At 42.0% G+C, this 26978-nt stretch overlaps 1 protein-coding gene across 2 annotated transcripts in view; it reads right to left on the bottom strand.

Annotated features, from left to right (window-relative positions):
• Positions 1 to 314: 314 nt before the first annotated feature.
• The window catches only part of LOC109905881 (integrin-linked protein kinase), a 28564-nt gene continuing 1900 nt past the window's right edge, over positions 315 to 26978 (bottom strand). The window contains exons 1-13 of one of the 2 annotated variants that reach the window (XM_020503533.2): positions 21552 to 21761; positions 20000 to 20248; positions 5049 to 5214; positions 4499 to 4594; positions 4299 to 4395; positions 4105 to 4188; positions 3778 to 3863; positions 3504 to 3613; positions 3194 to 3321; positions 2860 to 2981; positions 2611 to 2710; positions 2332 to 2462; positions 315 to 2199 (exon numbers count right to left, since the gene is read on the bottom strand). In XM_020503533.2, coding sequence (XP_020359122.1) covers positions 2050 to 2199; positions 2332 to 2462; positions 2611 to 2710; positions 2860 to 2981; positions 3194 to 3321; positions 3504 to 3613; positions 3778 to 3863; positions 4105 to 4188; positions 4299 to 4395; positions 4499 to 4594; positions 5049 to 5214; positions 20000 to 20088 — 1359 coding nt within the window. In that variant the 5' untranslated portion in view covers positions 20089 to 20248; positions 21552 to 21761 and the 3' untranslated portion in view covers positions 315 to 2049. Of the gene's footprint in view, positions 2200 to 2331; positions 2463 to 2610; positions 2711 to 2859; positions 2982 to 3193; positions 3322 to 3503; positions 3614 to 3777; positions 3864 to 4104; positions 4189 to 4298; positions 4396 to 4498; positions 4595 to 5048; positions 5215 to 19999; positions 20249 to 21551; positions 21762 to 26978 lie in introns of those variants that run through there. The other variant, XM_031791142.1, reaches the window with a different exon arrangement.

Genomic DNA, 26978 nt, shown 5'->3' with positions numbered 1-26978 from the left:
AAATAAATTCATTAGGCTCTAATTTATGCAAGTTCATGGATTTCCTTATATTAACTCAGTAAAATCATTGACCTTATATTTGTGTTCAGTATAGTAGACCTAATATCTTTTTTAGAAAGTCAGATAATTGAAGACAAGCATTTCGCTACACCCACAATAATATCTGCTAAATGTGTATGTGACCAATAAAATTTGATTTGACAAACTGTAGTAAATGCTGGTAATTCTGCCAGATACTTTCCTGTCTGTGCCCAACTGCATGAATTAACCTCCACTATCATGCACTAGTCTGAGAAAAACACCAAAACAAGATCTTTCGGACTAGATACCAACATTTTATTTTATTAATATACTTATAAATTACATACATTTGTATAAGACATGCTTGGTTTTGACGTTTACCCCAGTGATTCAGCAGAAATAAGCAAGCTGGTGGAGGCACAAAGAACTTATGTTCAAAAACAAATAAGTATTGGCCAATAAAGACGGAACTCATATCAGAGCACAACAATGCAGTGAAGTCAAAAAGCAAGCGGAAACAAAGTAACAGATAGCAGAATGTTAATGTTATCCCCTTATTGTCCATTTCATCTTCACTCACCTGTGAAAAGTTGAGAATTGCCTCAGGCATAAACATAGCCACAGAATTCAACGAAGATGAGAGTATAAGAAAACAAATCCCAATGATCTGAGGGCAGAAAATACTGTGGATGAAATATACCAAACTGTCTGATGCAGTGCACAGAGAGGTATGCTTCCCAGTCTAAAAAGTTTGTGCATATATTGGCAAAATGTTGTCATTTGTTTTGGTGTTCAGCAGCATTCGACAGGTGGTTTTTTCACCTGTTACAGCACACTTCTCTTCCTTGATGCAAGCTGAAGTTTGGTAGCCAAAGACCACGCCCTTTCATCAGTGATTGGTCAACAGGAATTCTTCAATTATATGTTGTAATTCTATGAGAAGTTCACACACACATTTTGTTAACTTGAGAAATACTGCAACATGCAGCTTAGATGTAAAATTGTGCAACTAAGACCTCAGCAAAAAGGTCTATATTGATTACAGATTCCTTGATTTATGTTAGATTAATTCAGGCAATTTTGAGGAAGTATTATGGCTGTGTTGTTGTACGGCTTCTGATGCAGGCTAAAGTAATATTGACGCTTCTTTCTCGTTTTTCAAGCAAATGTCTTAATGAAATATGCAAGGCACAGACATTCCCGTCGCCTAAACAAGTTATGCTAGGATCAAACCGAACCTAGTATGCGGATGCCTTATAAAGTCAGATACTATACTTCTGACTTCCCACTCAGAGGGTAGTTCCCTCTTTCAACATCCATTGGAATCAAAGATTAACAATTAACACAAAGTAGCGCACGTGTAAAAAGTGGTTCCGCTCATTCCCCTGCACTTCCTGAAGAATACTGGACATGGAAATGCTTTGTTGGATAAATAGTGTAACAGCAGGAGCAGTCCTATAACCCTGTTTGCATACATACTACTTGCACAAAGGAAACAAGCCATATAGTACACACTCAGTTCCACAAGACAAGCTTCAGGATAATACAGCAACGTGTCGTTTTCGGAAGAGCTTTCTTTATCAGGAATAATAGGTTGCAAGTCACTTTACAGCGTCTGACCCCTAGTTAGTGAGACCTCCTCCAAAGGTAAAGAAAGGAAGCAGTGCGAAAGACAGATAGTCATCCTGACCTCCACAGGTTATTCAGTCAGAGGCTTGTACTCAGTCCACATGATTAGAACACAACAGTCGTAAGTGTCAGTTCTTAGCTCCAGCATGGACGCGATAAGACAGTGACGTAGATGAAAGTATGATTAAAACGTGTCTTGATAAGTCAAGTAAAAATCATAATCAAGAAGAGAATAAGTGACTGTCGCCGGTTTCAGAGGCTTAAGTTAGTGACATTGAGGGCAGCGGTAAGTAGTGAGAGTAGGTCTAAGGCAACACTGGTAAGCACCACATCTCTGGATGATATCTAGGGCAAGATATCTGGGGTTTTGCTCTGCTCAAGGAAGAGCAAAAAAGCAGTTCACTTGTCCTGCATTTTCTCTAGGATGGGTACGATCATGTCAAATTTAGGCCTCTTGGCTGGATCTTCGTTCATACAGATCTTCATGAGCTTGCAGATGTGGGGTGAGATGCCCGGAGGAATTGTGGGTCGTAGGCCTTCCAGGGCCACCTGAGGGCAGAACAGAGATAGAACCATGTCAGAGACACTGGGAAGGACAAGACTAAACTGAGACATGTGTTTTGAGATTCCTGTTGTAACGAATCCTATAACTTCCAGCACCCTGAGCTCCAGCGGTCTCACCTTCATGCCTATCTCCATGTTGGAGAGGTCAGCGAAGGGCACCTCCCTGGTCACCAGCTCCCACAGCAACACAGCGAAGCTCCACATGTCTGCTGACCGCCGGTTGATCTCCTCAGGCTTCTTCTGCAGGGCTGCATGGGCACAGGACAGAGACAGAGGATCACACACACGTTCATGGCTGTGGGAGTTGTATGCCTTATAGTTACATAAAGCAAATATTTACATTCTCAACGGTGAAAAGCGATAAGCAGAGAAAAAGTTGCTGAGTGTGTAATGTACCTTCAGGGGCTACCCATGCTGGGGAGTACATCCTGCCAGGACACTGGAAGGAGAACTTGACGTCTGACATGCTGATCCTGGCTGTCATGTCCTCGTCGATCTGTCACGGAATATCAGGGCATTATAACAGTGGGGTTCGAACACAAAGTCAGTCATCCACCAAGGCATAAGAAGCATGAGTGAAACACATGACAACTACAGTACATCACTGTAGTGAATATGTAATGTTAATGTGAGGTCATCTCTCACCATGACACTCTTGCTGTTGAGAGAGTGCCGCGAGATCATGGGCTCGAGCGTGTGGAGGAAGGCCATCCCACAGGCAATGTCCAAAGCAAACTTCACCGCCTGTGTCTGGTCAACCACAAAGTCTGACAGAAGACAACAGAGCCGTGTCAGGCATTTTCACACGTCAGCAACAGCTGTAACATTGTACTCCATCTCTAGTAACTAGTACAGTAATATGAATTGCTCTCTTTTCCAATACTTAAGCCTGCACTTCCAAAAGACGTCCAGGAATATTCTATGAATCAATGACCTTATTGGAAGTCTTTAGTACAGTGCAGGTTAATGTGGTACTCACTGGTGCCCTCGTGAAGCACGTTGTAGAGGGAGCCATAGGGCATCCAGTGTGTGATGATGATGGGGTGAGGGGCGGGAGGAGACTGACACGCTCCCAACATGGGCAGCACATTGGGGTGGGAGAATATCCTGGGATGGGCCCCGAGGAAGAGGGACAGGGGGGGAGGAGACAGACAAATATGCATATAGGATGGGACATATGAGGGACAATCCAATAAATAAAAAAGGTACAAGAGGAAGACAGACATGATATCCACACAACAGGAGAAATTACACCAACAATGAACAATAAGCAGGTAAACCGTTATTACCGGAGTTTGGGATACTCCTCATTGAAGTCTCTGCTTTTTCTGGTGGACCAGTCGCGAACCTTCAACACTTTCACCACAACCTCATTCCCCTGCCAGCGGCCTTGCCACAACTAAAGAAGAAAGAAGCATTGAGACAAAGTTCCAGCATAACCTCCACAATATGACAATATACAGTATAACTATGCAAAACTAAACATATGCTGGTGTGAGATTGATGACTTTGTAACATGCCTTATTGTGGACATCAGTAACAGATAAAACAACAGCTCCATACCTCTCCAGACTGGTTCTCATTGATCTTAGCCAGGAGGGAGAGCTGTTTGAAGTCAATGCCCGCTGCTTTGTTCAACGTGCCATTACCTGTAGGCATTGACACACAGAGGACAGAGTTGAAGAGCATAGCTAAAGCCCGAGGTCTGGCAAAAAGCCTTACTATTTCTGCACAATTTAGCACACTGAAAGGCAGTGGAAATGTCATCAGGCACCTTGGGGACAACCAGAGACCTCAGTGAGACATTTACTGGATATTCATTCCGACAAACTGTACCCGATATTCACTTCTCTTCTTGCTAGTAAATGGCTTTGTGGCTGTGGGACTTACGGGGTCGAGTTCTGGTGGTGCCTTTCCAGAACGTGTCCTTGAAGGGGACCTTGGTCAAACTCTGGCCCAACTTCTCTGCTTTCTCTGAGAGGGGGGCGAACACAAAGCACGCATTGATTAGGTAACAGGGCTAACACACAGATAATAATCACCTTTTTCTTGCCAACATTGCAGAGTAATGGGATGTTGAATACCTTGGAGGGCTTCACGCAGGTGAGGTTTGGCTTTGTCCAGAGGAGTTTCTCCATACTTATTACAGATGTTCACCTGAGCTCCGTTAGTCACCAGGTCCTGAGGAAGACAGACATCAATGTAACTCTAGTGGTAAAAAAGCTGTTGTTCACACAGAAAACAGAGACAGTAGCCAGAGTAGGCCACCAGGGGGCATACTGACCTCAGCCACTAACTCCTGTCCCCAGAAGCAGGCGTAATGCAATGGTGTGTTGCCGTGCTCATTGGCAGTGTTGGTGTCTGCTTTGCACTGGATCAGCTAGGAGACCGAACCACAAGATTAGACACAACAAAAGGCTGTCCAGATCCTGTTTGGATTATATACAGTGATGCTAGTAATCCAACTATGGCAGGCCTGGTAAAGGATATCTCCTGTCTGCTCACACATTCCAGAGGTATCGTGACGTCTAATATTAAACCAAATCATAACCATGGTTATGCAGCGCTACCAAACCAGAAACTGCGACTGATGTCAGTCAGCACTGCAACAAGAGCAGACAAGTTTTAAACATGCAGTGAGTTGGGGTGTTGGGCAGCCATCAACTCTGGTTTCTTAAGTTATTCCTGGCCTTTAATAGCTGAAGCTATATCAACCTAAAGAGAAGCTGTATCAACCCAATGATATAATTGACATCAAGTGTTTGTGTGTGTGTAGTAAGTGCAGTGTGTATATATGCAAGTCGTTTTTGTGCAGTGTCTCCACTCAGCCCCACCTTGCCCACGATGTCTCTGTGGCCGTGGCTGGAGGCCAGGTGCAGGGGCGTGTCATCTCCTCTGTTCATGACGTTGATGCGAGCCCCTCTCATGATGAGCATGTCCACCACGCTGGAGCGGCCTTCCCTGCACGCCCAGTGGAGAGGACTGAAGCCATGGTCATCACTGAGGACAGAATAACATCACACCATACTGCTTTCACACCACGGACCGTTTACTACTAGCAAGGAGGAAACTACTAGCCCCTGGTCATTTAACAACAACCACCCAACCCTGTCATATAACAGCAGTATAGATCTTAAAGCGCCTAGCAGGACTCTGTCTGATTAATGGTGTAGGCCTATCTGGATTCTCAGTACTAAATGACATGATACTGCTACCTACAGCATAGCCTTGTTCGTAACTGAGAGGTAAGCAAAAACTCCCTGTGCCTGCTTGGCCTAATGGCTTATAGAGGCATGAAGTGCCTTTAAGCCTAAGCCTATCTAGTTAAAACAGCAGAGTTTGGCAGTAGGCAGGGGAATGCAGTGCAGCAATGCACAGCTGTGAGCAAAGAACAGAGAAATGATGAAAACAGATGATCATGACTGATAGTGAAATTCTGTCAACATCCAGCCAGGAAACAGGAACTTAATATGAACTCAGCCTGCCCAGCAGTCAGTCACAGAGCAACAGAGGAGATGTGCTGCTGGCAGTGGCAACCCGTCCCACTCTGCCTTAGTCACATTGACAGAAACACATGTTAGGACAGTAGCCTGACTGGCCTCTGACAGGAAAGGAGTGACACCTCATGACAGCGTCCCCGCGATGACCTTAACAACCTTAACAGTGACAGTCAGACAGAGGGGCAAGAGAGCATGGTTGGTGCGTTCAGTCCAATTGAACGTTTGGTACGTTGCGTAACGCTTTGCACTGAACAACATGTTTCTCCAAAACCTTCTTCACAGGAACTGTTTAACTGAAAATGTCACATTTTCTTTTTCATACTGAACCCAGCCCAGGCAGAGAATGTGTGCATGAAAAGGAAAGCGAAGTAGAAATGTGGACAGACCGAGAGCTGGCCAGCGTATGGTAGAGAGGCAGTGGAGACAGACCGAGAGCTGGCCGGCGTATGGTGGAGAGGCAGTGGAGACAGACCGAGAGCTGGCCGGCGTATGGTAGAGAGGCAGTGGAGACAGACCGAGAGCTGGCCGGCGTATGGTAGAGAGGCAGTGAAGACAGACCGAGAGCTGGCCGGCGTATGGTGGAGAGGCAGTGGAGACAGACCGAGAGCTGGCCGGCGTATGGTAGAGAGGCAGTGGGGACAAACCGAGAGCTGGCCGGCGTGGTAGGCCTGATCACCAACAACGACAAGACAGCCTATAGGAAGGTCAGAGACCTGGCCGTGTGGTGCCAGGACAACAGCCTCTCCCTCAATGTGATCAAGACAAAGATGATGATTGTGGACTACAGGAAAGAGAGGACCGAGCACGCCTCCATTCTCGTCGACGGGGCTGCAGTGGAGCAGGTTGAGAGCTTCAAGTTCCTTGGTGTCCACATCAACAAACGAACATGGTCCAAGCACACCAAGACAGTTGAGAAGAGGGCACGACAATGCCTATTCCATCTCAGGAGACTAAAAAGATTTGGCATGGGTCCTCAGATCCTCAAAAGGTTCTACAGCTGCACCATCCTGACTGGTTTCATCCCTGCCTGGTATGGCAACTGCTCGGCCTCTGACCGCAAGGCACTACAGGAAGTAGTGCGAATGGCCCAGTACATCACTGGGGCCAAGCTTCCTGACATCCAGGACCTCTAATACCAGACGGTGTCAGAGGAAGGCCCTAAAATGTGTCAAAGACTCCAGCCACCCTAGTCAAAGACTAGTCTCTCAGCTACCGCACGGCAAGCGGCACCGGAGCGCCAAGTCTAGGTCCAAGAGGCTTCTAAACAGCTTCTACCCCCAAGCCGTAAGACTCCTGAACGTCTATTCAAAATGGCTACCCAGACTATTTGCATTGCCCCCCCCCCCTTTTACACCGCTGCTACTCTGTTATCATCTATGCATAGTCACTTTAATAACGCTACCTACATGTACATATTTCCTCAATTACCTCGACTAACCGGTACCCCCATGTATATAGTCACGCTATTGTCATTTTACTGCTGCTCTTTAATTACTTGTTACTTTTATTTCTTATGTATATTTTTTAACGGCATTGTTGGTTAAGGGCTCGTAAGTAAGTATTTCACTGTAAGGTCAACACCAGTTGTATTCAGCGCACGTGACTACTAAAATTTGATTTGGTATAGTAGTGAGGCAGTGGGGACAGACAGAGCTGGCTGGCGTATAGTAGTGAGGCAGTGGGGACAGACTGAGCTGGCTGGCGTATAGTAGTGAGGCAGTGGGGGCAGACTGAGCTGGCTGGCGTATAGTAGTGAGGCAGTGGGGGCAGACAGAGCTGGCTGGAGTATAGTAGTGAGGCAGTGGGGGCAGACAGAGCTGGCTAGCGTATAGTAGTGAGGCAGTGGGGACAGACTGCGCTGGCTGGCGTATAGTAGTGAGGCAGTGGGGACAGACTGAGCTGGCTGGCGTATAGTAGTGAGGCAGTGGGGACAGACAGAGCTGGCTGGCGTATAGTAGTGAGGCAGTGGGGGCAGACAGAGCTGGCTAGCGTATAGTAGTGAGGCAGTGGGGACAGACTGAGCTGGCTGGCGTATAGTAGTGAGGCAGTGGGGACAGACTGAGCTGGCTGGCGTATAGTAGTGAGGCAGTGGGGGCAGACAGAGCTGGTTGGCGTATAGTAGTGAGGCAGTGGGGACAGACTGAGCTGGCTGGCGTATAGTAGTGAGGCAGTGGGGACAGACTGAGCTGGCTGGCGTATAGTAGTGAGGCAGTGGGGACAGACTGAGCTGGCTGGCGTATAGTAGTGAGGCAGTGGGGACAGACAGAGCTGGCTGGCGTATAGTAGTGAGGCAGTGGGGGCAGACTGAGCTGGCTGGCGTATAGTAGCGAGGCAGTGGGGACAGACTGAGCTGGCTGGCGTATAGTAGTGAGGCAGTGGGGACAGACAGAGCTGGCTGGCGTATAGTAGTGAGGCAGTGGGGGCAGACAGAGCTGGCTAGCGTATAGTAGTGAGGCAGTGGGGACAGACTGAGCTGGCTGGCGTATAGTAGTGAGGCAGTGGGGACAGACTGAGCTGGCTGGCGTATAGTAGTGAGGCAGTGGGGGCAGACAGAGCTGGTTGGCGTATAGTAGTGAGGCAGTGGGGACAGACTGAGCTGGCTGGCGTATAGTAGTGAGGCAGTGGGGACAGACTGAGCTGGCTGGCGTATAGTAGTGAGGCAGTGGGGACAGACTGAGCTGGCTGGCGTATAGTAGTGAGGCAGTGGGGACAGACAGAGCTGGCTGGCGTATAGTAGTGAGGCAGTGGGGGCAGACTGAGCTGGCTGGCGTATAGTAGCGAGGCAGTGGGGGCAGACAGAGCTGGCTGGCGTATAGTAGTGAGGCAATCACGAAAGGGGGACTAAAAGAACAACAGGACAAGCATTCTCTGCAGGCCTTATAAGGGTCGGGGAGACTTCCTTCACCAGGGGCACACACACACACACACACACACACACACACATACACAACTCCCCAGCTGCTATGTGTTATGTCCTGCTGCATTTCTCGGGCCTCTGCTGCTTTATCCTGTCACTGGCCTTCATCACCTCAGCCCCCCCCTCCAGATTGTTCCCGCACACGCCAAAACTTCTCCACTACCCTCCCTTCTACCACTAGCTCCCTCCCTCTTTCCTTCTCTCTCTCACAGCCTGTCAACAAATGGAGAGGAATTTGACGATGAAATGTTCCATTCTCCACTCATTCCTGAATGTCAGAAGAATTCCATAGGGCTCTGATGTGCTTATGATTTGTGCCAAGATGTGTGACGCTCTGTGTATAAATTAAATCATGCTGCACTTGCTAGAAACACGACAGTGAGAGAAAAGTGCTGAATGTTTCGATCTGGAAGTTGAGAACTGAGGGGGTATTGTGATGAAAACAGCCCCCTTTATGGAGTTCTAACCTTCCACTTCCACAACAACACAAACAGGAGACAGTGTTCCAGGGAAAACAGCATCAATGAGGCCCACAGAAACCCTGCCTCCCCTAACACACACCATCCAGAAACCTAGGTGGATGACCTGTAGATGTGCTCAGAACAGATTTAGCCCAATGTACTCATACAGCAGCCCTCTCCAGCAGACAATGATATCAAGTAGGACAGTAATTGTAAATCAATGATCCCAGCAGAGTTCATTCAGGATGAATACTATGGCTGTACAATATGGGCCCCAAAAAAATCTAATTGCAATTTGCTTTCACCAAATATTGCGATTTGACACACAATATGAAGCAAAACACTTAGATGAACTGTTGGAATCAAAGAAATGTAATGACTTGTATTAAGAAGTAAAGTGGAAAGCAGCATCGTTCTAGTTTGGAACAATCGGTTGACCGCATTTGACATAACAGAACAGCATGCACATTTATATTGAATCTCAACAGCGGGGAGGAGGAACCGCACTCTTTGAGTGACAGGGGGCGGAGCTTGGTGTGTGTGGGAAGCAGCCACAAGGAGAAGAAACAGAGTAAACAATAAATGGAGATGCATTTCAAAATATTGCATGCAATATAGATATTGAGCGTCAATATTACGATTTCAATGTGAATTTGATTAATTGTGCGGCCATAGTAAATACAGGCCATTTAAAGCGACCTATCAACCCCTCAGTTGGTCACTAAAGAAAGCAGCGGTGTAGTGGTGCTTGGAGAAATGGGTATACTCAAATTTAGCAAAACATTTCCCAAATTGCCCACCAGGCGAAGATAACCCCCGTGAAAAATGTAATGCGAAACAGTGACATACCCTCTGAATGACCTAAAATTATCAAATATTGGTCTTTCACAGTAAGGCCAACCCAAGCTGTAAAAAGAGTGTCAACTGATCCAGAAATTCACAGGTTTCAGATTCTTTTTTTCCTCAGTCACTTTTTTTTTTAATCGAAAAAAAACAATTCTGTTGTCGAAGTCCATAACAATGCTTAAACCACAACACTTGAGGTCTGTAGTTAGTTACCCTTTAATTCTAGTGCACAGGCACCTAGAACTGTTGTTTGGTTAATGGGGTTTCTCTAGCACATGAGATGGAGGTTGCTAAACAAATGGCCACTGGATTGACGCAAATAATCATGGCGTCTTTGTAGCTTAGTTAACATTTAATTGAGGTTTTTCGGAAAGCCTTCCCCTCTACCAGAAGACTGTTAGGCCCATCATTAGCATTGCTATATTTTTACTGTTCCTTAATTGTTTGAAATCTGGACGTTTCACTTGATATGAGGCATGTCTTAACTTGCTTCAAAGTACCCTCTTGCCCAAATCCCACCATAGAAACATGGAGGCAATAATTTGATAATGGCATAGGCATCCTCATATGCATTCTCTTGTTCTATTGGTTTTCTAAATTCTTTGTCTAGAAGCCAAAGTCATTATTCCTAGTGTTCCATCATAAGAGCTCCTCTAAATTTCTAACAGATATTTCCATCTCTGTCCATGACACTGCTCACATAAACAGTGCGCATTTTAGAATGGTCTTTTCCCACAAATTGCATTTTTGAACTTTCACACGTATACCAGTGGCGGATTGTGCCGTTTAAGTTGAGGGAGGACGATTATTTCTCTCTCTCTTCATGAGCATGGCCTTATTTCTATTACAGCATATTGGATGACTGTCATTCATATTCCATTCACCAAGTTCAATTTAACAGCAGTAGGTTTAGGCTACTACATGATACTCTAATTTTCCTTATACCCATCATGAGGTAGCTACAGCCTAGACTATGAATGAACGTTTACTAGGTGCACAGGTCGAGAGAAGATTGAGGTGACACATGGACAGACAGTGACACATTCAATAACGCCTCGCACACTCTTGCCTGTATCTAGCTTATCTAGGGTGTAATCATTAGTTCCTTAGTCCAAACAGCTGCATACGAGTTTCTATTATACAAATTCAGAAATGTTTAACACCATTTCATTCACTTCCATTTAAGATTTTTAAAATTTTATTTCCCCAACAGAATCAGCAGAATGAATACACCCTTGAGCACACGTAAACACAGTTCACTTTCATAGCAGCCACGTTGTATTCCTTCTTGCATCTATGTGCTCTCCTCTTATGACCCTTTTCCTTAGTTTGTGGACATCAAATGCACAACACATCAGTTGTGTTACCAGACCAAAAAAATAAATCAATAAATTCCAAGCCTAACCATATGAGGGAGGTCGACCGATTATAATTTTTCAACGCCGATACAGATTATTGGAGGACCAAACAAAGCCGATACCGATTAATAGGCCAATTAATTTTTGTTTTTTGTAATTATGACAATTACAACACTGAATGAACACTTATTTTAACTTAATATAATACATCAATAAAATCAATTTAGCCTCAAATAAACATGTTCAATTTGGTTTAAATAATGCAAAAACAATGTGTTGGAGAAGAAATTAAAAGTGCAATATGTGCCATGGAATAAAGTTAACGTTTAAGTTCCTTGCTCAGAACATCAGAAAGCTGGTGGTTCCTTTTAACATGAGTCTTCAATATTCCCAAGTAAGAAGTTTTAAGTTGTAGTTATTGTAGGAATTATGACTATTTCTCTCTATACCATTTGTATTTCATATACCTTGGACTATTGCTTGAAGCATTGCGAAGAGTTGCTGGCAAAACGCACGAAAGTGCTGTTTGAATGAATGCTTACGAGCCTGTTGGTGCCTACCATCGCTCAGTCAGACTGCTCTATCAAATCATATACTTAATTATAACATAACACAGAAATACGAGCCTTAGGTCATTAATATGGTCGAATCCGGAAACTATCATTTCGAAAACAAAACGTTTATTCTTTCAGTGAAATATGGAACCGTTCCATATTTTATCTAACGGATGGCATCCCTAAGGCTAAATATTGCTGTTACATTGCACAACCTTCAATGTCATAATTACGTAAAATTCTGGCAAATTAGTTTGCAATGAGCCCAAACTGTTGCATATACCCTGGCTCTGCGTGCAATGAACGCAAGAGAAGTGACACAATTTGACCTGGTTAATATTCCCTGCTAACCTGGATTTCTTTTAGCTAAATATGACGGTTTAAAAATATATACTTCGTTGCATTGATTTTAAGAAAGGCATTGATGTTGATGGCTAGGTACACGTTGGAGCAATGACAGTCCTTTTTCGCGAAAGTGCACCGCATCGATTATATGCAACACAGGACACGCTAGATATCTAGTAATATCATCAACCATGTATCGTTAACTAGTGATTATTATTGATTGTTTTTTTATAAGATAAGTTTAATGCTAGCTAGCAACTTACTGCATTCGCGTAACAAGCAGGTTCCTCGTGAGGCAGGTGGTTAGAGCATTGGACTAGTTAACCGTAAGGTTGCAAGATTGAATCCCTGAGCTGACAAGGTGAAAATATGTCATTCTGCCCCTGAACAAGGCAGTTAACCCACCGTTCCTAGGCCGTCAGTCTTAAGTGACTTGTAAAAATAAATATTAAAAAATATTTTAAAACGTGTCAAAATTGGCATCCAAAAATACCTATTTCCAATTGTTATGAAAGCTTGAAATCGGCCCCAATTAATCTGCCATTCCGATTAAATCGGTCGACCTCTAAACCATATCCTAACTGCTACACACAACTTACATCGTTGACACCATATTACCTACGGTCAACATAGCTAATAGAACTAACGTGTTACAAACTCACAGTAATGTTACAGAGTAGAGGTCGACCGATTAATTAGGGCCGATTTCAAGTTTTCACAACAATCGTAAATCGGTATTTTTGGGTGCAGATTTCCGATTATTTTTTAAATGTTTTAATATTTTTTTTATAACTTTTATTTAACTAGGCAAGTCAGTTAAGAACACATTCTTATTTCAATGACTGCCTAGGAACTGTGGGTTAACTGTCTTGTTCAGGGGCAGAAAGACAGATTTTCACCTCGTCAGCTCAGGGGTTCCAATCTTGCAACCGCACAGTTATCCAGTCCAACGCTCTAACCATTGCACTCCACGAGTAGTATGCTTGTTACGCGAATGTAGTAGAAGCCAAAGTAAATTGCTAGCTAGCATTAATCTTATAAGAAACAATCATAATCACTAGTTATAACTACTGATCCAGTTTAGCAGGCAATATTAACCAGGTGAAATTGTGTAATTTCTCTTGCGTTCATTGCACGCAGAGTCAGGGTATATGCAACAGTTTGGGCTGCCTGGCTCATTGCGAACTAATTTCCCAGAATTGTACGTAATTATGACATACATTGAAGGTTGTGCAATGTAACAACAATATTTAGACTTAGGGATGCCACCCGTTAGATAAAATACCGAACGGTTCCATATTTCACTGAAATAATAAACGGTATATGAAATAAATGGTATTGAGAGAAATAGTCCTATAAATACTATATTAACTACAACCTAAAACTTCTTACCTTGGAATATTGAAGTTTCATGTTAAAAGGAACCATCAACTTTCATATGTTCTCATGTTCTGAGCAAGGAACTTAAACGTTAGCTTTTTTACATGGCACATATTGCACTTTTACTTTCTTCTCCAACACTTTGTTTTTGCATTATTTAAACCAAATGTAACATGTTTCATTATTTATTTGAGGCTAAATTGATTTTATTGACGTTTTAAGTTAAAATAAGTGTTAATTCAGTATTGTTGTAATTGTCATTATTACAAATCAATCTTTTTTTTTTTTTTATAAAATCGGCCGATTAATCGGTATCGGCTTTTTTGGTCCTCCAATAATCGGTATTGAAAAATCATAATCAGTCGACCTCTATTGCAGAGTACAGTCAGTAAGCGTTTAGCACTTACACCGCCGGTAATAAATTAGTAAAACCAAAAATGTACCATGATTTGGAAGAGTTCCAGAGTTGTGTTGGATAGTCATAGCCTGCTAGCTAACATAGCATCCCTCTGTTTGAGAAAGGTGTTTGAGTAAGCTAAACTAGCTAGCTGCATTTGCTAGCTAAGTAAGAGAAACTGGAAAAAAAATACAAAATCTCTTGCTTCTCCTTCATTTCGGAAGAAATTCATTTTTAAAAACTGTTCAACTATTGTATTCATCTCAGAGTCAACTACTCACCACATTTAATGAACTGCAGTTCTAGCTAGCTGTAGCTTATGCTTTCAGTACTAGGTTCATTCTCAGATCCTTTGATTGGGTGGACAACATGTCAGTTCATGCTGCAAGAGCTCTGAAGGGTTCGAGGACATCCTCCAGAAGTTGTCATAATTTCGGTGTAAGTCTATGGAAGGGGGTGAGAACCATGAACCTCCTAGGTTTTGTATTGAAATCAATGTACCCAGAGGAGGATGGAAGCTAGCTGTCCTCCGGCCATACCATGGTGCTACCCTACAGTGCTGTTGAAGGTCTACAGTAGCCTCATTGCAAAACAGTGTTTTATCTATTATTTGGTGACATTAATATATTTAGTAGTTATCTAAAAAGAATCACTTTTAAAATGTTTCACAATTATTTTTTTATTCACCCTTCCTCCTTTGAGGAGCATCTACTGGCGTAGACCTACCGCCGTGTGCCCATTTCTATGCCTAAAATGTTAAGAACCATTAACATTTTAAGATAAACATTCTGATTGGTTCCATCCGTCTTAATTGTTACGGTGTGTGGGGATTAAGTAGTGAGTATTCTCAATGTCAATTGAAGAGTACGTGGGTATACAGCGTATACCCTCCACTACACCACTGCAGGAGATATTTCACAGAAAATAATGCTTGTTTAGTTGTCCGAGTTGAGTGACAAAGTAGCTTACTGCCCTCTAAGGTCTCTTCGTTGAGCAGAGCAGCCCAAGCAGAACCGTTGCTATGGATACGCAGAGCCGCAATAAGCAGAGTGCATGCAGAGAGGAGAAGCTAACGGATTTACTAAAAGGAAGTTATTTCTGATTTTGGCCTGAACCAGGCCAATGAATCAGTCAGTGGAGCCAGGAGTGGGGGTGTCTCCAATCTTTCCCAGCAAGGTTGACCAGGCCAGGGGGCTTCAGAGGTGCTTTCTCCTGCCTGTCCCCCCCTCCCAACCCCCTGGGTGGGGTTATTTCAGGCAGTTCCACCTGCCAACAGGGCTCAGATTTGTAGACTGAAGAGCACCATCTACACCCTGTCTGTCTCTTTGCTGAGCTCACTGTGAGATCATATGACTCACATCAATAGGCTGATACGGATTTACTCTTTCACACTAGTCTATTTGCACACTCTAAAACACACAAGAAACACGCCATCCACACAGCCACAGAAAGGAGAGTCAAGCTACCAATTAAAGAGGTATGACCTTGATTTGAGAAATCTCATACTTGTTTCGTGTCTGACTGTAGCCTACAGTAGGATTGGTTGCAGCTGGCTCTAGTGGGAGCTGGGAAGGCCCAGAGTATACAGCTGGCTCTACAGTTCACACCCCAGTCCAGCCCCTCTCACACAGACGTAACGTTAGGTTGGTGACCCTCCAAGACCACTATGTGAGGGGCCAGTCAGGGGCTAGGCGGGTGAACAATATTTACCAACCTCCCCTGGGGAATTAAATATAAACAGCATTCTCCATGACCATACACAACCCACCCTGCCTCCTCACCAAACAAGGAGCCTCTAACTCATTACCATGGTATATCACAGCACTGAATATAGACTGGAGGTCGACCGATTAATCGGAATGGCCGATTAATTAGGGCCGATATCAAGTATTCATAACAATCGCAAATCGGTATTTTGGGGCGCCGATTTGCAGATTTTTTTATATATATAATATATATATATATATATATATAATATATATTTAAAAAATATTAGCAGATTTTTTTATATATATATATATATATATATATATATATATATTATATATATATATATATAATATATATTTAAAAAATATTTGCAGATTTTTTTATATATATATATATATATATATATATATATATAAAAAAATCTGCTAATATTTTTTAAATAAATATACCTTTATTTAACTAGGCAAGTCAATTAAGAACACATTCTTATTTTCAATGACGGCCTAGGAACGGTGGGTTAACTGCCTTGTTCAGGGGCAGAATGACATATTTTCACCTTGTCAGCTCGGGGGATCCAATCTTACACTAAACTAGTCCAACGGAATAACGACCTGTCTCTCTCTCGTTGCAGTAAGCCAAGGTAAGTTGTTGAATGTGCTTTGACTATACTACGCCTCCAGCCATGGTTCACACTCCTTTGCCACCCAGCAAACTGGCGGAACAGTCTACAACACAAACAAGGTATTTTCAAGAGTGGGGAGTCGCATTTGTAATGTTCTGGTGTTTGCTTTTTCTATGCTAAGTGGACCAAATACACTAACCGTCTGAAAAACCTGCGTTTACACAGGCAGCTCTATTCTGGTCTTTTGACAAATTAATCAGCTCTTTTGCCAATAATTAATTTACACACTGCCTGTGTAAACGTAGCCAATATTATCTTTAAGAGCCTCAATCTTCAGTGTAGGAATTCTCTCAAATGTTCAATTACAGTTTCAGTTAAAATCAGAGATGGGTATAAGAGAAAATAAAAAATATTATGGTAGAGTTGGCCTAAATGAAAGATTCAACTTCAAGAAATAGCCTTATGCGGCATTTTAAAAAAGTGTCACTCATTTGCTGGTCCATCGTGAGGAAATATTGAGGGGAAATGAGTGGCACCATCTAATACCACTGGGAGAGGAGGACAGGAAACAGAAGAATGATTGAGAGGAAGGTGTTATGGCTCTGCCTGTGCATTCTTCTGCAAAAACTCACAAACTACATTTCATCCATAGTCAAGTAATTCCGTATAAAAGCAACAATAGCTGTGATGGAAATAGGAAGTTTCGGTACAATTTTATAAATGGCGACAGAATTTGTTCGTTCGACATGGAGGGATCATTTTGTGTCTGTAAATCTCATCATGCAAAAAAAGGCCGTGGAAAGAGCTTTATGCACAAATAGATTTATTAACCAACATCAACTACGTTATATGGAATTGTTTTAACAAGGGCAAACCAAGGATCATTTTACAATTTGATATTGAATTAAGACACCTTGAAGTATATAAAAAATATATTAAAAAAGTGAAAAACATTGTGTTTGCTTTACTGCCATACAAACGCATTGAATAACAGATTCACAACATGGAACAGATTGTCCCCCAACAAAATCTAAAGGAAGTGTGTTCTGAAGTGTCTGTCCTATATCTGAGACAGGAAAGATCAGGAAACCTTTCCATTTATTTAATGTGTATTTAACACTTTATTTTTGGCACTAAAAAGGTCTGCATATGTACTTCCATTAATTTTTTTCAGCTAGTTCCATGGACCTTCAGACGAGTCGTTTTATTACGCTAATTAGACTTCTGCGGGGGCGTGAACATCGACCTTAGGGGCTGAAGATAACATTTTAGAGGCCCACATCTTGGCAGTGTAGAGAAATCTTGCCATTTTAAAACCAATTTGCAGCTACTCTACAAATGTCTTCATGGAGCAGAGATAATTGTTTGCCTTTTAAAAACAAATTTACTGCAATTTCATGCAGTTTGCCATGGATAAAAAATACAATAATGCTAAAGTCAGGTGACTGTCTAGCTTCTATTTTAGCAATTGTTAGTTCTCAAAGATTATTCTAAGAAATATTTAGGTCCATCATCTTTTCTACATACTGTATATATGTTTTGTCATTTACGTTTGCACAGAAAGCATTTTACCGTCCCGGAAATGTATTTTTTAAACTGTTTGTACTTAGGCGTCCCGAAAATCCACAAGCGGCCAACACAAGGATTTCAATGGCAGACAAATCCTTGCACACACTAAGGCTGCGTTTGCCCAGGCAGCCGAGATCTGATCTTTTTTCCACTAATTGGTCTTTTGACCAATCACATCAGATATTTTTCAAAGCTGATCTGATTGACCAACTAGTGAAAAAAAGAGATCAGAAATAGGCAGCGTGTAGACAGGCGGCCCAACACACGTTTGCGCCCTACGTCCAGCCCACAACAATTCCCTGGTTTACACCTCCCCCTTTCTCTTGCTCATTTTTGGCGTGTTATTCCTTGTAAGGGAATGCAGCATTCCACTACGGTCCTTGTCTCACATTTACATTTGTGCATCCACACAGAGAAACGAGCTCACAATCACCTTCACTAAACCATCAATGAGAAAGTGTGGGATAGGAATATATAGGATATGGTAGGATTCAACAGGGTGGATGTGGGTTTTTGTACAGTCAGCTATAAAACCCATGTAATCACAGTTAATGCAGGGGCTGAAAGGCCCAGTAGGGATGTGTTTCTCCCATTGGGAAAATATACATAAACCTAACCGATAAGTGGGACTTGACAGGGAATCGGCTAATGGAGAAGGGTCACACGTGTTAGGTTGGCTGTGCAAACTCACACAAATACAATAGATCCATGCATGTGTATCCCATAGGCTACTTACAGTGAAGTACACACAATAGTATGAACGCAAAACTAAAAATGAAACAATGAACGCTGGTAAATAAAATCTATGCATAGTGCTCTGTAATGTCTAAGCAAGGTAATCAACAACAATCAAGCCTCTGCATGAGACTGAGAAAAACAGTTTCAGACAGCATTGCCCTGGGGGCAGCAATTGTGTTTCTCTATAGTTCTGAATGCAGAGATAACAGGCCTGAATATAGGACAGATGAGGTTAAAAAAATGTTGTACATTTTCTTTTAAGTCCTCTTCCTCCAGAAATGTCTGAGATCCAGCAGTTGTGACAAGGATACATACAGGAGAGTAGGCCAGGACGCATGATGTAGCCTGCTTTGTAAGGCTGTGTTCACACAGGCAGCCCATTGTGATATTTTTTTCCACAATTGGCCTTTTGATTAATCACATCAGATTTTTTCACATGGGATATTTTTCTGAGTTGATCTGACTGGTCAAATGACCGAAAAAAAGTTAGAATTGGGCTGCCTGTGTAAACGCAGCCTAATGGACCTCCAAATGCAACCATTAGAGCAAGGCTATAGCTTTGCAGTCTACAATAGAGTCAAATGAAAACAGCCACATAAACAAGCTACGGCAGGAAACACCCATTATTATTTATCTTCTCTCTGTCTTTGCCCAGTAACCTGATATAAATGGCAAACCAAACAAATGTTCAGGGCAGTGCATATTTCCAAGACATTTGCCATCCTTGGCTTCATTTTAAGTTCACATTCCAAGCCAAGTCACATGTTCAGAAAAAAGTGGATTCAAATCTCAGGTCACAATCACAGAGTTGGGGAGTCGGGCTGACTAGGAGTCCAGCAACAAACAACCCTAGACAACAACCACATCAAAAGAAAGACAATAACAGCGCAATTACCCAGCAATGTTACCCATCAGCTTTTGATGTACGAGTAAACCAATACACATCCATGTCCTCTCATTGTACATGGGATGATGTGGTGGGTATCTACATTCCTGGAAGTTTTCCCCATTTCAGCTGTGTGGAACTAATTGTATGCACAACTCAAGGGTCATTACATCACAGGGGATTGGCAAAGAACAGATGTAAAAGTATTAATTGCCAATATCTGAATCCGTCAAATGACTCCACCTAGCAACTGCATCATTTGTGTATTGCGCTATAGAATAATGACTGAGCAGTCCAACATTTGGATGTGATATCATATTTTAACATTGAAGAGTGTGTCCAATAGAGACATGGCTTCCTGATAGCGGGTCACAAGCTCCTGCCTACATGCATGATTCTGAGACTTGATACTGATAGCAGGTGAATTAATATCCTTGTATGTACAATTCAACATCTGACACAAAAATGTTTATGTAAAAAAAGGTGCTGATAAGTTACTCACCCCTGATTGAGGTCATTCTCTGTGTTGTCCAACCATAGGCGAACAGCTACTGCGTTGCCTTCCCGGCACTGGGTAAAAATATCATCCATGATGGCTCACTCTGCTTCTTCTGTTAACTTACACTCTGAGAGACGTTGATGGGACTGGGATACACAAGGGAGGCAGCCAAAGGAATTCAGGGGTGGCCTGGAGTGCATTCGTCCCTTAGCAAGGAGACAACAGCTACAGTGGAGTTCCAGTGACACAATCCTGAAAAGACAAACACGAGAAGTATGATGCTCAACGAACAGAACTACAGACAAAGATTCCTCGAAGTTCTTAAATACATTCTAAAACATGACAGCGAACACTGTTCCGACTAACAACCAATGTAATCTATAGACTAAAAACTTTGACGAGGTCACAGCAGGCTTTCAGGGCCCTAATTAGTTTCACAGCACTGGAGCACAAGGACTGTCTAGTTGCACTGCAACAGGAGACCTCTCAGGCATTGGGCAATCCAGTCAAACTCTGAATCAACTGCATTGGGTGTGCAGTAAAGCCAAGTTGTTTGTGATTTACCTAATACAGTGTTCCCCAAACGCAGGGTGCACGTTTTGGTTATTACCCTAACACTACACAGCTGATTCAAATTATAAAACTTTGATGATTAGTTAAATCAGCGGTGTACTGTGCTAGGGCAAAAACCAAAACGATTACCGAGTTTGGGATACCCTGACCTAATGCCTGGTCGTGACTCACACCTTGACAAACTCTGCAGTAATCCACTACTCGAGTAGAGTTAAAACCCTGTTTGAACAATTTTATGAAGGCTTCTCAGGGCTAGAACACAAACTGCATACACTTTCATTTTGGGTTTAGTTTAGACTGATTTGAAATTCATAGATTAATGTATTTGTAAAGTCAAGCAATGGTCATATTAGTGCCATTGGTGGATATTATCGTACATGCACAGATAAATAGCCCATGAGACCCATGGCATGAGCAGTGGCTGTCAGGGAGCATTCCACATTACATTTCACTAGCTAATCGCATAAAACTAGCTAATCTAACTAGCTAAAAAATAATGTACAAAAAGTACAAATACTGTATCTACCATTGTAGACACTAACAGCAACAATCAGGAATCATTGGCCAAAGGCAGCCCAACATGAATGTCATATCTAGCTACTAACGTTATACTAAGTTAGCTGGCCCGCTACTCCTACTATAGTACAGTACCTGGCTTTCGAGCTAGTTTGATAGTTAGCGTTACTTAGCAGCAGTTTTGAATACTGATAATAGGCTACTGTTTTCAGTCCAAAGTTATACTGTGGCTAGTTACTGCACTAGGTACTTAACTTTGTTCAACAACCATTTATACTTAGTTACATTATCAAGCCCCGTAAAGAGGGAAAACAGTTGGAGCCGTTTTCCTCCTCTTCTTCTTCTTGACTTCAGACCGGACGCCCGAAGCTAGCAATCTCGATAGCAAACAAACCCAATACATATTATGATTTCTAAGTGTGAATATACATCAGCGTAAAAAACCCCACAACTGAATTGAACTTACCCTATGGATTAAACAGGATATATTATTACACAGAAAGAGTTAGCTAGATTGGGATTAAAGCAGATTGTCTACGTCCCCAGCGTCCACACCCTGACCGTAGTTTTACGTGGGAGGAAAGATATTTGCCCTCGTCCACTACCAAATTACCCATACTAGCGCCCTCTATCGGAAAACAGCCACTTCTTTCCTGTGTGAAGATTCATTTCCGTTCCTCCAGGGCACGTTTTTCTCTCAGGTTTTAATGACACCTTTATTCTAGGCTTAGCTGTATATTTTCATTTCACCGAACCCAACATGACAACAAACATGTCCATTAAGAAGTCTCTGCTGGGGGGCTCCAACTGTGGTGAAGACGAGAGAATGAGGAGAGGACAGTGAAAGTACCCTCCAGACTTAATGATGAAAAGCTTTTTTGGCTGTGGCCATGCATCTTGGATGGTGATTCAAAGATTGTAGGAAGTTCTACGCTTTGAGAATAAGTGCTGAGGTATGTAATAAATAACATGTAAATGCAATGTCTCATCCTTCTCACTAGGTGGGAGTATAAACCAGCTTTTCTCGACAATGATAGGCAGATGAGCAGAAGAGCAAGAGCCCCAAGCTGCCTGCAGCATGTTTAAGATTCACTCAAAGAGTTAAAAGAGTAAAGAAGATGACATTTCATTCTGCTTGTCTCCTTCTCTCCAGGGGGTTTAGAGGTGTTCCACTGTGTTACATTAGAAAATCTTATGCTTCAGAAATCAAGGCTACAGACAATCTTAATGGGGATGAGATACAAAGCCACAAGCTCACTCATGAATTTGCACATTAAGATACATTTACACTTTTTCTCACTTGCTGAAACACACACACACCAGACTGATTGCATACATTTCACCCGCTCAAATGCACCCATTTCACCCGCTCAAATGCACCCATTCTCTTTGGTTGTAGGACTGACCAGGACAGAACCTCCACACTTGGGGGATGAAAGCCTCTCTGTATTAAACTGAGCAGAGGATGCATTCGAGTCTCTCCTGATTCAAGCACATTGGAAATAAGAATAAACACATAATCTATTTTGTATTTAGGAAATAAAAGGCTAATTACATTTCTAAAGCAACATTTGTCTATTTTACATTTTCTTCCTCTGTTCCCATTCCTCAAAGAGGGAACAAGTGGGTTAAGAGAATGCAGCATGATTTATATATACAGTACCAGTAAAAAGTTTGGACACACCTGCTCATTCCAGAGTTTTTCTTTATTGTTTTACAGTTTTCTACATTGTAGAATAATAGTGAAGACCTCAAAAACTATGTAACACATATGGAATCATGTACAGTTGACGTCAGAAGTTTACATTCACCTTAGCTAAATATATTTAAACTCAGTTTAACAATCCCTGACATTTAATCCTAGTAAAAATCCCCTGTTTTAGGTCAGTTAGGATCACCACTTTATTTTAAGAACGTGAAATGTCGGAATAATAGTAGAGAATTATTTATTTCAGCTTTTATTTCATCACATTCCCAGTGGGTCAGAAGTTTACATACACTCAATTAGTATTTGGCAGCATTGCCTTTAAATTGTTTAACTTGGGTCAAATGTTTCAGGTAGCTTTCCACAAGCTTCCCACAATACGTTGGGTGAATTTTGGCCCATTCCTCCTGACAGAGCTGGTGTAACCGAGTCAGGTTTGTAGGCCGCTTTGCTCGCACACGCTTTTTCAGTTCTGCCCACAAATCTTCTATAGGATTGATGTCAGGGCTTTGTGATGGCCACTCCAATACCTTGACTTTGTTGTCCTGAAGCCATTTTGCCACCACTTTGGAAGTATGCTTGGGGTCATTGTCCATTTGGAAGACCCATTTGCGACCAAGCTTTAACTTCTTGACTGATGTCTTGAGATGATGCTTCAAAATATCCACATCATTTTCCATCCTCATGACGCCATCTATTTTGTGAAGTGCACCAGTCCCTCCTGCAGCAAAGCACACCACAACATGATGCTGCCACCCCCGTGCTTCACGGTTGGGATGGTGTTCTTTGGCTTGCAAGCCTCCCCCTTTTCCTCCATACATAACAGTGGTCATTATGGCCAAACAGTTCTGTTTTTGTTTCATCAGACCAGAGGACATTTCTCCAAAAAGTACAATATTTGTCCCCATGTGCAGTTGCGAACCGTAGTCTGGCTCTTTTTAATGGCGGTTTTGGAGCAGTGGCTTCTTCCTTGCTGAGCGGCCTTTCAGGTTATGTCGATATAGGACTCGTTTTACTGTGGATGTAGACACTTTTGTACCTGTTTCCTCCAGCATCTTCACAAGGTTCTTTGCTGTTGTTCTGGGATTGATTTGCACTTTTCGCACTAAAGTACGTTCATCTCTAGGAGACAGAACACCTCTCCTTCCTGAGCGGTATGATGGCTGCATGGTCCCATGGTGTTTATACTTACATACTATTGTTTGCACAAATGAACGTGGTACCTTCAGGCCTTTGGAAATTGCTCCCAAGGATGAACCAGACTTGTGGAGGTCCACCATTATTTTCTGAGGTCTTGGCTGATTTCCTTTGATTTTCCCAAGCAAAGATGCACTGAGTTTGAAAGTAGGCCTTGAAATACATCCACAGGTACACCTCCAATTGACTCAAATTATGTCAATTAGCCTATCAGAAGGGTCTAAAGCCATGAGGGGCTAAGCCTGTTTGGCCCTGTCCGGGGATGTCATCGGATGGGCCCACAGTGTCTCTTGACCCCTCCTGTCTTAGCCTCAGCTGCAGAAGTTTGTGTCAGGGGCTAGGGTCAGTTTGTTATATGTGGAGTACTTCTCCTGTCCTATCCGGTGTCCTGTGTGAATTTAAGTATGCTCTCTCTAATTCTCTCTTTCTCTCTTTCTTTCTCTCTCTCGGAGAACCTGAGCCCTAGGACCATGCCTCAGGACTACCTGACATGATGACCCCTTGCTGTCCCCAGTCCACCTGGCCATGCTGCTGCTCCAGTTTCAACTGTTCTGCCTGTGATTATTATTATTTGACCATGTTGGTCATTTATGAACATTTGAACATCTTGGCCATGTTCTGTTATAATCTCCACCCGGCACAGCCAGAAGAGGACTGGCCACCCCACATAGCCTGGTTCCTCCTTAGGTTTCTTCCTAGGTTTTGGCCTTTCTAGGGAGTTTTTCCTAGCCACCGTGCTTCTACACCTGCATTGCTTGCTGTTTGGGGTTTTAGGCTGGGTTTCTGTACAGCACTTTGAGATATCATCTGATGTGCGAAGGGCTATATAAAAAAATTTGATTTGATTTGATGACGTACTTTTCTGGAATATTCCAATCTGTTTAAAGGCACAGTCAACTTATTGTATGTAAACATCTGACCCACTGGAATTGTGATACAGTGAATGATAAGTGAAATAATCTGTCTCTAAACAATTGTTGGAAAAATCCTTGTGTCATGCACAATGTAGATGTCCTAACCGACTTGGCGAAACTATAGTTTGTTAACAAGAAATTTGTGGAGTGGTTGAAAAATGCATTTTAATGACTCCAACCTAAGTGTATGTAAACTTCCGGCTTCAACTGTGGTAACCAAAAAAGTGTTAAACAAATCAAAATATATATATTTTTTTACATTAGACCGGTGGAAATCTGTCCTTTGGTCTGATGAGTCCTAATTTGAGATTTTTGGTTCCAATCGCAGTGTCTTTGTGAGATGCAGAGTAGGTGCATGGATGATCTCCACATCTGTGGTTCCCACCGTGAAGCATGGAGGAGGAGGTGTGATGGTGGTTTGCTGGTGACACTGTGTGATTTTTTTTTAGTATTCAATTCACACTTAACCAGCATGGCTAGCACAGCATTCTGCAGTGATATGCCATCCCATCTGGTTTGAGCTTAGTGAGACTATAATTTGTTTTTCAACAGGACAATGACCCAAAACACACCTCCAGGCTGTGTTAGGGCTATTTGACCAAGGAGAGTGATGGAGTGCTGCATCAGATGACCTGTCCTCCACAATCACCCGACCTCAACCCAGTTGAGATGGTTTGGGATGAGTTGGACAGCAAAGTGAAGGAAAAGCAGCCAACAGGTCCTCGGCATATGTGGGAACTCCTTCAAGACTGTTAGAAAAGCATTTCAGGTGAAGCTGGTTGAGAGAATGCCAAAAGTGTTCAAAGCTGTCATCAAGGCTACTTTGAATCTCCCATATAATATATATTTTGATTTGTTTAACACTTCTTTTGGTTACTACATGATTTCATGTGTTATTTCATAGTTTAATGTCTTCCCTATTATTCTACAATGTAGAACATTTTAAAAATATAGAAAAACCCTTGAATGAGTAGGTGTGTCCAAACTTTTGACTGGTACTGTATATATTTATTATTATACAAAATGATCAACTTACATCCCTACATCAAACATGTCTAACAAAACAAAACACAGGTATAAACAAGAAAATATTAAATACATACAACAACAAAAAATATAAATAACATTAAAAATATATATAAAACAAATATTTAAAAAATATGACAGTTCTAGTGCAATTGTATTCACTCAGAAAAAAGTATCATTGTAATGATTCAGCAAGATGCTATTCTTTTTGTTATTCACTATGGCTAATGTCTTAACAAGATATTTGTAATTTTGGTATAGAATTCTGGAATTTTTGTTTGTGTATAAAGTATTTGGCAGCAAGAATAAAAAGAATCACAATCATTTCAATGGTCTTGTTATCATTGCAATAGTAACATATTATATCCTTCATGTTAAAAACATGGGTAGTGTTAAAAAAAAGGTAAATAAGTACACTACAAGGTTTTTCCAAAAATATATCACAGATTTACATTCATAGAACAAGTGAGTCAGATATTCGCCGTCTTTTTCACAGAAAACGGAGATATCATCAATATCAACAAATTTCGACAACATAGAATTACATGGATATATCTTATGTAGAACCTTAAAAGTGCAGTTCCTTAAATTTGTTTGGGTATACAATATTTGTAAGGCATCAACCAGACAATGTCAGGAATAAGCATGTTCCAGAAATGTTTTCCTCTAGTCGTAAGTTGGTTCCGTGAATGGAAAATGTGTCTTATATATTTGTTACAACAAGATTTCTCTAGCTCACACCTTCCAAACTGAGTTCTGGATAAGCTCTGTGGTCATCACCAAAGTTAAGATGAGTTTTCATCCGTGTAGTAAGACCACTGGGAATGGTTTTGATCACAGAAATAAACTCTCTGAAAGGTATTGGAAACTCATTCAATGTTATAAATTGAAATGTGAAAGAAACATGAAAGAATATTACCCCTGTTGTCAAAAACATCAAGAACAAAGTTAATATTCTTTCTTCTCATGCCAGCTAGTGTAGAACAATTACTTATTCTTTACGGTTATGTCTGAATTATGCCACAAGAGCTTTGTGTTGTTAAAAATTGTG

Source organism: Oncorhynchus kisutch, linkage group LG15, assembly GCF_002021735.2.
Source record: "Oncorhynchus kisutch isolate 150728-3 linkage group LG15, Okis_V2, whole genome shotgun sequence".
In the NCBI taxonomy this organism is placed as follows: Eukaryota; Metazoa; Chordata; class Actinopteri; order Salmoniformes; family Salmonidae; genus Oncorhynchus; species Oncorhynchus kisutch.
The sequence above is the reverse complement of the archived record's forward strand: the minus strand, read 5'-3'. Positions and strand labels throughout refer to the sequence as shown.